At 43.3% G+C, this 12,721-nt stretch overlaps 1 protein-coding gene across 3 annotated transcripts in view; it reads left to right on the top strand.

Moving 5' to 3' along the window:
* The first annotated feature begins 31 nt into the window (after window positions 1-31).
* Window positions 32-12,721, top strand: part of EEF1AKMT2 (EEF1A lysine methyltransferase 2) — a 29,257-nt gene continuing 16,567 nt past the window's right edge. The window contains exons 1-6 of one of the 3 annotated variants that reach the window (XM_087764600.1): window positions 32-418; window positions 919-984; window positions 1,531-1,645; window positions 5,366-5,473; window positions 6,428-6,644; window positions 7,432-11,635. In XM_087764600.1, coding sequence (XP_087620726.1) covers window positions 207-418; window positions 919-984; window positions 1,531-1,645; window positions 5,366-5,473; window positions 6,428-6,644; window positions 7,432-7,559 — 846 coding nt within the window. In that variant the 5' untranslated portion in view covers window positions 32-206 and the 3' untranslated portion in view covers window positions 7,560-11,635. The other 2 variants (XM_087764602.1, XM_087764601.1) reach the window with 2 other exon arrangements.

Below are 12,721 nucleotides of genomic sequence, written 5' to 3'. Positions count from 1 at the left end.
TGGGAAATGTAGTCCCGTCGCGGGCCCGGGGGGCGCACCCGCTGCCAGCGTCTAATGCCGGAATCGTCACTGGTTTGGAATTAAACGACAGAATGTCGTCTTAAGATATCTTGGGAAAGGCCTTGTGGAAGCGAAATTTAAAATCCATAAATAATGAAGGGCGTAAATCCTTTTTTAAAAGATTGCGCTGAATTTAGGGGATCCCTATGGACTGCAATGGTGAAATCTGGTCATTCGGAGCTTTGCCGTTTCTTAGAAACAAAACTATAGAACATTTGGATTTTCGGAGGGACTCGATTCCCCCCCCCCCGCCTCCCGGAGCCGCGCTCCCGGCCCCCCACGGTCAGCGAGCAAGAGTCCTCCAAGCGCCAGAGAGGCGGCCGCGGGCCCTCTCTCAGCTGCTCTCTATGGTGCCGAGGTGCTTCCGGGCCGGGCATGGCGGTGGCGGGGCAGCGGCCCGGGCGCCCCGCGGGGCCGGGGCCGGGCCCGGGGTGCGGGGAGGAGGCGTTCAGCCCCTCGGTGCTGGGCACCAGAGAGCAGTGAGTGTTGGCACCGCTGCCGCGGGCGGGGGGGCGGGGGCGATGGGCCGCGGCGCGGCCGGCCCGGGGCGGGGGCCCGGGCGGGGTTCCTGCCGGCGGCGCCCCGGCGGTGCTGCCCGGCGGGCAGGAGGCCCGTGCCGAGCCCATACCGTGCGGGGCTCCCGTCTGGCCCCCCTCAGCTTTCCCTCCCTGCGCATCGCCGGCTCGGGGCCTGGCGGACGGCGTGTCCCCGAGCGGTTTGTCAGCCTAGATGATGCAGGGGACGTGAAGTGGCGCTGCTACCTAGATACAGCCTTCCCGCCCTTTCTTCCCCTCGCTTAGCAATCTCAACCTTTTCCAGTGTTAATTGCGATATCCTGTGCTTTTCCCCCGCCTCTAGCTGGGACGCTGCGTATGAAAGAGAACTGCAAACTTTTCAAGACATTGGAGATGCTGGGGAAATTTGGTAAATAAAATAACTCCACCGGAGTGTTTCTGTTAGTTAGTTTTTAAAGTAGACGTTGCAAAAACACAGCCAGCAGTTTGGTGGGTTACTGAATAGTTCTGGGTGTTGGCAAAATGATGGGATATTTTAATCTTGAAGCCACCAGTTCCTCTCTTCCCCAGTTTTGCAGTGCAAATTTCTAAGCTGCACTTGGACAGCTGTCATTCATTACACAGAGAGTGAGCTGGTGGTTGTGGTGTGTGTGACGAAGAAATGTTCATTTTATCCCTGAGCTCAGGTTTAACTATGCAAGTTGACAGTGCTGGCTTCTCTTAATATATAGAGGGCTTCACCTCCCAGAGTTGGTGTTTCTGTGAATTTTAAGGCCATGTGGTTCATTTTAACTTCAACAAGGCCAACACGGAACATGAGCTGTGTCAGTTGTTACCCAGGCGCTTCAGTAAGAAGCGCTTTGCAAAAGCTGGAGAGAGGGAGCGATGAAATAACTTTGCTGTGCCTTTTGTACGTCTTTGCTATCTTGATTAGCTGATCCCTTGTTTTTAATAGGTTTGGAGAAGAAAGCATGGTTCGCATCATCAGGTGGTTGGAAAAACAAAAGGTTCCCCTTGACAGCTCTGTGCTTGACATTGGAACTGGAAACGGTGTTTTACTGATTGAATTGGTTGGTATATTGCAAAGTTTGTGCTTTTGGTACAGAATCGGTGCTCCGAACGCAGGAGTTTACATACCGTTCTCGCAAGTGGCAGTAGGAACCACAGCAAGCTATAACTCACATGAAAGACAAAAAGCAAGCAACCTAAATTAAAACTTACATTGTCGCTTTTTCCCATCAACAGAACACTGGTGACTGTGCATCAAGTTTTATATTTTCGTGTGGTTTAAGAGTATAAGTGAAATTAACTGAGTGCTGTTGATAGGCCTTAAAGAATGTCCTGTCACAAAGACAAGGCGTAATTGCAAGCGGCTGCCAGGCAGCCTGTGGGACTTAGGTATGTAACTCCTTGAACCAGCGATGCTGTTGGGGGTTTTAAAAGGTAAGGAAATGAAGTTGCGTAATACACAAAGTACTCCCGTGTGCAAAACCAGACCCTGTCGCCATACTCAGTTCTGATAATAATACTCATTATTGATGTAAAAAGTGTTTAAAACCAAGTTTTTTATGTAAATGACTTAAATAGTTGTTAACACTTCTTTTCAAGCAGTACCCATTTGTGTCAGGGTGGAGTCCCCTTCCCAGATATGCTCTGAAGTGTCACAATGCTGTTATTATACAGTGATACAAGATGTTTAGGAGCTGTGGTATTTTTTTCCTGTTTTTGATTGAATACAGGAGAGTTGGTAAAGAAAAGAGCTGTCATACTGTCGCAGTTTCTATTGTTCTACGTTCTCCACTGGCTCCGTTAGTTACTGTAGAAATGGAAAGGGCTGGAAGCCAAAGTCAGGTTTATAATGAATTTTTTTTTAACATGGACTTTGATTTTAGAAGAGTTTAAAGCCTTTACGGGGACTGGCTGCTACGCTGCAGCACAGGAGAAGTCATATCATCAAAAGTAGAAATTGCTCATCTCATTAAGATAAATTAATTTTGAAGCCTAATAATGATGATTGTTAAATGCAGTGCTAGCTAGCTCTATCATTGTTGAAACATCCAACGGAAGAATCTTATTTGTAAGACCTCAGTTTTATACTGGCACCACTTACAAATCTGAAAATGATTTTCATTCCGTAATGGGAAAACGACAGCCTGTTAGCTTTTAAAAACTATTAAGCTGCCATAAGACCCCCCTCCCCCCTTTCCTTAAGCGCCTCAGAGTGCTGTGGTTGCTTCAGCAGAAAATTTTCAGTCCAGTTCCCATTTGAAAAGTGACTTCGAAAATTACATTGTTTATTGTTTCTAAATAATTCAGGATCTCACTTGCTTACTTGGTGTAAAAGAAATTTTTTTGTATTAGCTGCTAGGCTTTGAAAATCAAGTTAGGATTCTTTTGCCAAGCACATCAGCTACCGTAGAACAGTTCTGCCCCTGGAGTTGGACTTGATAATGTGATAGAAATGGCAATACTGAAAACAGCAGTCAGACTTCAGTCGTGTAGGACCTTAGCAGCACTTCTGTAAAAGGGAGCTGCTGAGGGTAGGTGTCGCACCGTCATCGGAACAGCAAGAGGTGCCATAGAGCACAGTTCATTGGGGAATACTGGACCCTGGCATGCCATTAGCAGTAAAGAATAGGAAATGCGAGTTTAGTAAGAAAATTACTCTCAAATGCAGTTAGGTCTAAGTGAGACATTGTCAGTTCTAGCAGGGAATATTGCACAAAAAGGAGGCGGGATAGCCATCGGAAAAGCAGGTAATAAATAAAGTGGAAACAAGAAGGACCGCTGTATCCTGTGTAAACTGGCCCCACTACCCAGCTAGAAGGCAAAACATCCAGCGTGCTGCTAAATGTCTTCTGCACGGGCGCTGCAGGGATCTGCCCATCTGTAAGCTCCAAGAGAAATGACGCTGGAGGCTTCCTCTCTTTCTGCATGCTTTGAGGATCTCAGATACATAAGTGGGACCCCTTGCTGGTTTTATATGTGCAGTAGACTATGGTCCTACCCCTGCTAACTTGAGGAATCTGGTAGGCTGCATTGATGACCTAATTCTTTTGCCTTCCAAAAAGGGAATTTTTTCCTTTCTTCTAAGGAAATGTTGCTGCCACACGGAGCTCTGACCTTCTCTTCTTTTTTCTGAGTATTGTGGGAGCCAACAGTATTGAAAAACTTCTCTGAAGTGAAGGGGATTCACCCCCCAATTGCAGGTGTCTACCTGGCAGCACCAGAAACCATGGTGCAGCACTGATAACGTTGCGAACTACCTTCTGCTATTTAATCTGCTTTTTCAAGAAGCAGCAGAAGAGTGGTTGTAAATACCACCTTCAGGACAGGAGTCCGGTCGCAGGATGCAGCGCAGTCACATTTGGCACTTGAGTGGATCCCTTCCTGGCCACACATAGTCAGGCCATACAGGTTTAGCAGCATTTAATGTTGTTTATGCTTAAGCTTTCCTTCTCTGCCCTGGAGACTATAGGAGTGAATGGGAACTCCCTGAAGTGACTCAAGCTCTTCCTTTCCAAACAGAGGAGCTGTTGTGGGAACTACTCTTCCACCCCCAAGTCTTCAGCACAGGCATCTCAGGAAGCTTGGTTTGCTCTGGGGAGGAACGTGGGCAGAAGCCTGAGCAATACGCTGTTCTTCATCCAATGCAAACAACATGGTCTTTGTGTTTCGCTGAAATTAGTCCTCAATTAAGAACAGCTGGCTAGTACTGAGCTCACACGGGCTGCAGGGCTGCTGGAAGGATGAAGGACCATTTGAAAAAATTCTCATGGTAGTTTTCCTCGCTGTTGAGGTATCAGCCTTTGGAACAAGTAGGTATGCAGCTGATTGCTTAATGCTAGTTAAAGTCCGTGTGTTGTTCAAAACCAAAACAAACCCAGGCCTCCTCCCTCTCTCTGCTGTTGCTGCCTGCAGCTGGCCATAAGATCATAGCTCTTCCTGTTAGCTTTGGATCTAGCCAGACCGACTGACACACGGGATACCCAGATCTGGTCGCTTCAGCTTCTACCTCAGAGTGAAAATGTGTCGCTGCCCCCCTCCTGTGGGCCCAGCTCAGCTGATGCAAGGTGCCCACCTGCTTTGCAAAAGGGTTGCTAGGATCTCACTGCTTGAGTTTGCTGAACTGAGTTATCCTTATCTACTCCAAAATTAGATTAACAGAAAGTCTCTGTAGGCTCTTTTATGTGGTGCATAACCTGCCTGAAAATTGCTGATACAAAGATCTTGTAGCATGCAAATAATTGCATTCAAATAGATATTAGCATGAATAATTAGAAAAATGTAAGGTTTGGCAGTGGATTTCTGCACTAATGTATTACATATTTTGGCTGCTACAGTTCGGGTTATAAACCAAACAATTGCTCAATCTCAAATGTTATGTAAGTGTCAGAGAGGTTTTCTTCTTATTTTGAAGCATCTGGCATTGGCACATGTTCTCGTCACTGAAAATTCCTGGTTTCTAGGTTACTTTTGGTGCAGATAAGAGAGCCTGTTCCCCTCCGGGGTGTTACTTTTCACAGTTCTGCTCAGTTTTCCACTTGTTGACATAAACCAGCTTTCAGTCAACAGTTCTTTTGATGAGGTATTAGGCAGAACGGCGTTATTTCAGCTCATTCCCCCAGCTATTTAGCTCTTGTAATGGTAACAGGAATAAAAATGAGTAAAAGGGGTTTTTTTTCCTGTCATTAAGAGGAGGAGAGATGAGATGGATTATAGATAGGGAATACACTTGTTGGATAAAAAAATTGCTAGCCCACTGATTAAGATTCTCTGCTTCTGTTTAGGCAAAGTCTGGCTACATGAATCTCACTGGGATTGATTACTCTCCTTCTGCAATACAACTCTCAGAAAAAGTAAGAGAGAAAGAAGGGATGTCTAACATTAAATTAAAGGTAAGTTTTGAGAGAAAGTTTATTGAGGAAATAGAAAGCAATTGAACCCAAGATTAAATGACCTAATTGATACTCAGATGTACTCAGTGTACTATATTAATGATGTCTTTTGACATTCATTTGTGAGAGCAGTCTAACCAAATAAATCTGTATTTACAAGAAGTTTTTTGGTCTTTTTTTTTTTTTTTCTGTTCATAACAGTCATTAGGGCTAACAAGATTTCCCTGCTTCTAGCAGAATTGTGGTTCGCCATTTGGCGAGTTCTGTATTTTAGCTGCTACATTCTGAATCTCACGCTTGAGAGAGAGGATGAAATCCTTAAGTGATAGAATCCCTACCCGTAGCTGTGCAGCAGGAAGTTTGAGAGGCCCTGCTGGAGCAGGGGGTAGGACCCGATGACCTCCAGAGGTCCCTTCCAGCCTCAGCCATCCTGTGATTCTGTGACTGCCTTTCACTCTGAGCTCGCTCTCTGCTGTGCTGTTTTATCCTCCAGCTCCGTACCTGTATGATGTCTCTGTTCGTGTATGTCAATTGTAATCTCTTTGTGGCGGGCGCTATCTATTCTTCTGTATTTGTACAGTGCCTAGCACGCAGCACCTAGGAAACCAGGGATCAGAGTACAAATAATGATTTAAAGAATGAACTTCAAGCGTGTTAGTTTGAGCTTTAGATGGGTAGGTATATACACAGGCATATATACATATACATCACGCAATAGGTAGAGAAGATATATGTATATATATATATACATATACACACATATGCATCACGTAATAGGTAGAGAAGAAAGAAGCTGATGTGGCATTTTAAGTGTGAAAAGCCTGTGAGTTACCCTTTCCTAAGCACACCTATTGTCAGGTTTGAGGCTTTTTATTTTAAAGTATTGGTTTGCATTAAAGATTCAGAAGCTCCTGAGCAGAAGATTGTTTTCACAGTTGTAGACTTCTGGTTTAGGTAGAAGACTTCCTGGCTCCATCAGCTGAGCTGTCAGGATTTGACATTTGTATTGACAAGGGGACTTTTGATGCCATAAGCCTTAATCCTGATAACGCGGTGGGAAAGAGGAAGCAGTACGTGAGATCTCTCTGCAGTGTATTGAAACCAGAGGGCTTTTTCCTCATAACGTCTTGCAACTGGACCAAGGAGGAGCTGTTGAACGAGTTCAGAGAAGGTAAGCAGTTGAGCAGAACCATCTGCCAACTTACGGTTGTTCAAGGATGCGATGAGCAAATTTTAATGCCTGTGTTCGCTTATTGACTTTCTCAGATCAGGATTAGACAAGGTAAAGCAACTAGTAAATGCTTCAGCCTGTCTTCCCTCTGTTTTTCTCAGGAATTGCAGCTTCTGCCTTTGCCAGGGCTAACGTGCCAAGGGGGGCAGGTTTTGTTATACTTTGGAGGACGAGGATTTCAGTCTAGTTACACTGGGAAAGGAGGGGGTTCTGCACCTGGGTGATACTTTTTCTCTTTTGGTCCTTTATTACCAGATCCAGTTCACCCATCTGATTGCTTTGAAATTGGGGTAACGTCGTTACCTGTATTTAGGGGAACTGGCAAGTCTGTGGCTGTGACTTTTATGTCACCTCCTCGGCGACCTTTCTGATCCACTGGAAAGGGTGTTTTTTACATGCTGGTCAGCTCTTGAATCTCATGCTTGAGGCTTGAAACTCAGTGTGGATATAAAACAACTGTCCCTTTTGGGGAACTAAAATTACCGGCAAGTTATCATCTTTTCTGCCATTAATTTGTGTGAGTCAGCCAGCTAAGATTTTTATTATCCATGGAAGGGTTTCAGCTGTATAAAGCAGCGGTGCAGCGTAACAATACAGTCCCATAAACTTACAGAGTAACTGACTTGCAAGTTTTCCAGACGAATAAAGAATGGTTTGCAAAGGGTTATCCAAGAGGAGACTAAAATTACTTCCTTCTAATAAAAGCATTTTAATTTCTGTCTGGCAGGATTTGAAATTCTGGAGGAGCTGCCAACACCCAAGTTTTGCTTTGGAGGAAGAATTGGCAACAGTGTAACAGCATTGGTTTTCCAAAGGAAAAAAGCGAGGCCATCCATCTTGGACAAATTAGATTAGTTGAGAAAAGTCTGAACTTTAAACCTGACAGAAAACCTCAGACACGTGTGTAAATAAATGCTCTTTGAGTACACAGTAAAATACTATGTATGGAACTCTAAGGGACTATAAAACATTGCCCTAGAAACATTTCAGCTTTGCATAACTTGCCTGTAAATTTTGTCCTTGCTACAACCTCGCTTGTTTTCGGGAAGTTGCAAGTCTGTAAGTGAGAGAGAAATAAGGCGTTCTAAATACGGAGACTAGTATAACTGAATAATATTTGTGTTCGGAACATGAGGATTATCTGGTATTTAATTTCTGTATTGGTAATCGGTGAGCAATAGAGGTAAAGGTATTTTACAAAGCAAAAATCTCATTTCTCTGTTGTGTGGTGTAATAGGGAACAAGCTTTTGCAATGTAAGTGCTGGATCTTTTTTTTTTTTTCTTAGGTGAATATGAATGTAGCTGTTAAGGAGGGAAATGGATATAAAAGCCATAGCACTTGCAAAAAAGGACCAATTAGTGCTTTAAATTCAGGCTTTCAGAGGTTCTCAGACTCAGTGTAGTTCTGTCTCCACTGCAATGGCTCAATCTTTTCCCACCGAGGGAGGCTATTGAGTGTTCTTGAAAATCTCACTTGCCTGACTGTGTGCATGCTTCGCCAGTTATTTCCACTGATCCCTTAAATATAGAAAGGTGTGATGTTACAGTCTCACTAGCATGTGACATATGCCTCTTTCATTATTAATTTGCTATATAGTAACGTCTTAAGAGCCAACAATGACCATATGTTTTGCAGTGAATTTCTCAGGACAGACTTTAGCTGCATAAATCCAGAAGAATTCAAAGCATAACTATCCATTCTTTTTTCCTTTTAAAATTTTTTTTAAACTTCTGTGTGTGATCCTTTTGCTTAATTTCTTTGCCTTTATTTCTTCTGTTGTTTTATATTTTCAGAATACTACTATTGCTCGAAAGGTAGGAAAATGAGATTTCCTTATGCCTTGACAAACATATTTGCAGATGACAATAAACTTGTTCTTTCAGATATCAAGTATCAAGGACGCTCTATCAGGCAATCAGGTTTTGTTTCACAAGGAAGGTTATGTTTGCTTGTCAGAGAATTGCTTCTCCTAGTTTCCAGACTTCTAGTTCCCAGGGTTCAGGAGATCTTTAAGGGTCAAGAAATATTTCTTAGTCCTTTCCCAGGGTAGGAAATAAGGCATTATTTGCACGGTGGTGAGTCCTCCCTCTGTGATCCATCTCGTGATGTCTTCAAGGTAGGCATCCTACATTCTGCATCCTTTTGCAAAATGGGCTATACTGGTTCCATTGGAAGAATGGTCTAGCAGCAGTGGGGAGAAAGTTTAGTTCCAGTGAATAGCTCTTTGCGTATGTGGTCAGGCTTGGGTTCCTAACTCAAGTGCCAAAACCACGGTCTTGTTATTATTTGGGTAACTATTGTAGTACCGTGTACTGCATCTGCCCAGCAGGCTTCCAGCAGCCAGCAGGAGTGCCATGAAACGTAAGTGGTAATTCAGACAGAGGATTTTTTTGATGGAGTAGTACCAAAGATTCAAAGTACACTACTGATAACAACCTCAGTAAAAAGACTGACATTTTTGTAGCCGATTTGGCATCAGGTGGAGCTAATACAAGCAAATTTTAATTGGCAAGTACCCTGGCAGGATGTTTAGGGCATCTGTTTTTTTCCCATCTGTATTTTTTGCTAATGAAGGCATGATATGTATTTAATCATGGAATGAAAATAAAGTCATGGCTGTCATGGATTTTCTTTTAATCAATTAGGAGGAATTTAACTATAGATTCACACTCCATAAGATATGTAAGGTTCAGGGCAAGTGTTGTTTTCTCCTCTTCATAGGACTGATTCTTATTAGATTTTGTTCTGTAGGTAATATTTTTATATCATTTGTAAAGCTACATGTAAGTGTGTCATGCAAGTTGTATGATCAACCACTTTCAATTAGTATTTTTAGCAGGCATTTGGAAGCAATGGTAGTAATTCACTGTTTTCTTTTGCTATCACGTTGCTGTTTTTCAAATGTTCTGGACAACTATTGTATTTCTTTTTGTAATTATTTTCTCCCATATGAATAGATTTTCTACCGGGGAGCCTTCTTAGTGGTGGGGAAAGGCTCAGAACCAGTCTCCTCTTCCAGCCTCCCTCATTATTTACCCAAGGTCATGGATTATTGAGGGCTTCCACTTCAAGGATTTCCCTACCACTTCGGACCTATATATGGCTCCATAGGCAGCAAACCTTCCGAGATAGCACGTGGTTCCTCCGCTTTACCTTTGGCATTATGGGATCCAGTCATAAGGTGGAGATACACAAACTAACGTCACTGCTAAGATGTCATCCTGCTGCCTGAAGGTGTCACGGGCTGATCGTTACGAGTCTTAAATGCTGGTTGTCTGAAGGAGTTTGGGACAGGAATGTGTTTTTGCCATGGACAAGGGTCTGGCCTTTGTCCATAGGCAGCTGTCTTCATGTCTCTGTGTTGTTCTGGGGCAGAATTCGTGTGCCTTTCTGCTTCTCAGGTCTATATAAATGCTTTCTAGTAACACGCTCAAGAAAGCTGAAAAGAAAGAGCCTGCAGATAGGTGTCTTTACAGGGAGGAAGGGTGGGGAGTGGAAAAATGGAGTGGCCCTCACAAGTGGAAGGGTTTTGATTCCGAAATTTGTAGTGGCTTCTCTTCAGTCTCAAATGAGCACACAAGCTGTTGCTTGAACCTAATTTCTGCATCTCATCTGTAGTTCGCATATTCTTCGTCAGGCCCAAGCACTTTCAAGTATCACTGGAGAGTTGAAAAATGCTTGTAAAACATGTTTTAGGAGATTTATTTTATGTCAATAATAACCAAAGGGTTACTATTTACAATGTGCTCTGTTGGAAACCTGGTATTTTTTGAATAATGGAGTCTAGGTAGCAGCTCTAATACTGACTTAAGCAATGGCTTTTTACTGACTAGTAGGATTTGGAAACGACATGTCAAAGCACGTCCTTGATTTGGGGCAGTTCATCTTGCTAGATGGTTCTTCACGAAGGTACGATCTCTAAATATTGATGCTTTTCAGTGAAAAACCTCTTCAAAAAAGAGGCAGAGGAATAAGCGGTGAGTCAGGAGGAGTGAGTCTTTGCTTGTAGTTTGGGGAGTGCTTCGTGGTAGTTCATGAAGGCTGGTGTCTTCATGACTACACAGTTGGGTGACTCTTGGTTTCAGCTGCAACGCCAGACTACAGGAGAATAAATGCAGCATTTGAAATACGTTCTACTCCTATCGTTTTGCTATCCAAAGACTGTGTATGTGATTTCACTGTCAAATATAGGAGGTTTGTGGGGAGTAAAACTAACATCTTCCATGGATCTCAACAGCAGTTGAGCCCACAGACTTTTCCTGCCGTACCAAGTTTAGGTTGGATGATGCTGAAGAGCTGGCATACCTTTCTGGATCTGGGTATAGCTTTGCATAAAACGTAGGCAGAACAGAAAGGGTTTATGTTCCCTTGTTGATCCACAACATGCCGAAGGATGAAATTCTCTCAGTGCCAGTGGGCTTTGCACCTGGTGTCGTGAGCCAGATGCCAAACTCAATGAGATGCCTGGAAAGACTGGAAAGGGAAGGGAGGTGTTAGCCAGCATCCTCCAGAGGGATCCAGAGCCTTGAAATGAAGTCTCTCCCTTTCTTCCTAAGCAATTAAACCTCAAGATTGGATGCAAGCTAGATCTCATTGTCCCAGTCAGGTGTTTTCAGTGGTAGTGTGTCCAACTCCAGTGATACACGAACTACTTGGAACTGGTGGTTGTGAGCTGGGTTGTGCAGATCATGGTAGCCTCTCTCTCTCTGTTGACCTTTTCTTCCAGGAAGACGGAGGATGGCTTTTAGTACATAAGCCCTAACAAGCAAGCACCTCCACCAACATCTGAGTTTGGCGCAGCTCAGACATCCAATACCTGATTCCTGATACCTGCTATTGCCAAGCAAACTGCATTTAGGGATTCTCTTTTTGAGGCATTTACTGGGAGAGGCCATTGTATTTGTTGTGGGGCTTGTACTACTGAAAGAGCTTGGAGCAGTTTACCCTGGATTTTTATGGGGCGTATCAGGGAAGTGAACTGTCAGGATGAAATATCTGAAAGAGGAGACCAAGTGAAATTAATGAAATAAGTATTGATTTGAGATGTCAGACCTAAAGGAGTCTGGGACACATGGGACTCTGCTAGAGGGTAGGTTAAATAGGTTTTCAAGACAAAAAGCCTTTCCCCTTTCAGCATCACAGTACTTTCTTGAAGTAAATACTTCTATAATCATGTTTATATAAATTAAAAAGTGAGAAATACCAGACGTGAAAATATGACACAACTGAATGAACACAGAGAATTCAGAGGGAAGGATAATGTTCCCGTACTCCTTGACTTTCCTCTTGGTGACCAACTTGTTATTTATAAGAAAGTATGTTCATTTAACGGTCCTTAAGGTGCAGAGATAGTGAACTGCATTGCTGTCTCTACGTTGTTTTTTGAATGTTAATTTTTTTGGAAGGCTTAGAAGATATGGAATTAATATTCTGTTCTTGAGCTTTAGTAAAATTCTGTGGTCTAAAATGAAGAATTTCTGGGAGCTACAATTTTTTTGAAGAGCTGTTGGGTTATACCAGAAACACTAATGGAATTATGGCAGCTGCTCTTCCAGACAGGGCCAGCAATGATGAAGCATGTAATTACAGGCTTTCTATCCTGTCAGCAGAATATTTCTTCAAATCATTTTCAAGAGCATCAGGTTGAAATAACGTTCCATTATGGGCTCACCCTCTCGAGTTCAAAACGAATGTTGCAGCACCACTTCTGAAAACCAGGAATAGGCAGGTGCCTTGATTATATCATAGGATTTGGGGTATTTGACACCTATAGTGACAGGAGACCCTCAGCTTTTTTTACTTTCTATTTTTAAAGATAATTTTAAAAAGGAGCTTTTAGATGTTTGGGTTTTTAATTCTGCCGTTGCTATCTACAGGACAGCTGGTTATACCTGAGTTACAAAGCACACGTCCCACCCCACAGGTCTCAGGTGTGGGTCTCGGGAGAGCAAATAAGGTGTGCAATAAACAGTGCTGTGAGCAGACTGCCCCGCACCTTCAGCGTAATAACAAGGT

The sequence above is a fragment of the Nipponia nippon genome, unplaced genomic scaffold (assembly GCF_047370975.1).
Source record: "Nipponia nippon isolate SJK-2023a ecotype South Korea unplaced genomic scaffold, ASM4737097v1 scaffold_3, whole genome shotgun sequence".
Lineage (NCBI taxonomy): Eukaryota > Metazoa > Chordata > Aves > Pelecaniformes > Threskiornithidae > Nipponia > Nipponia nippon.
This window is presented reverse-complemented; position numbering and strand designations above follow the sequence as displayed.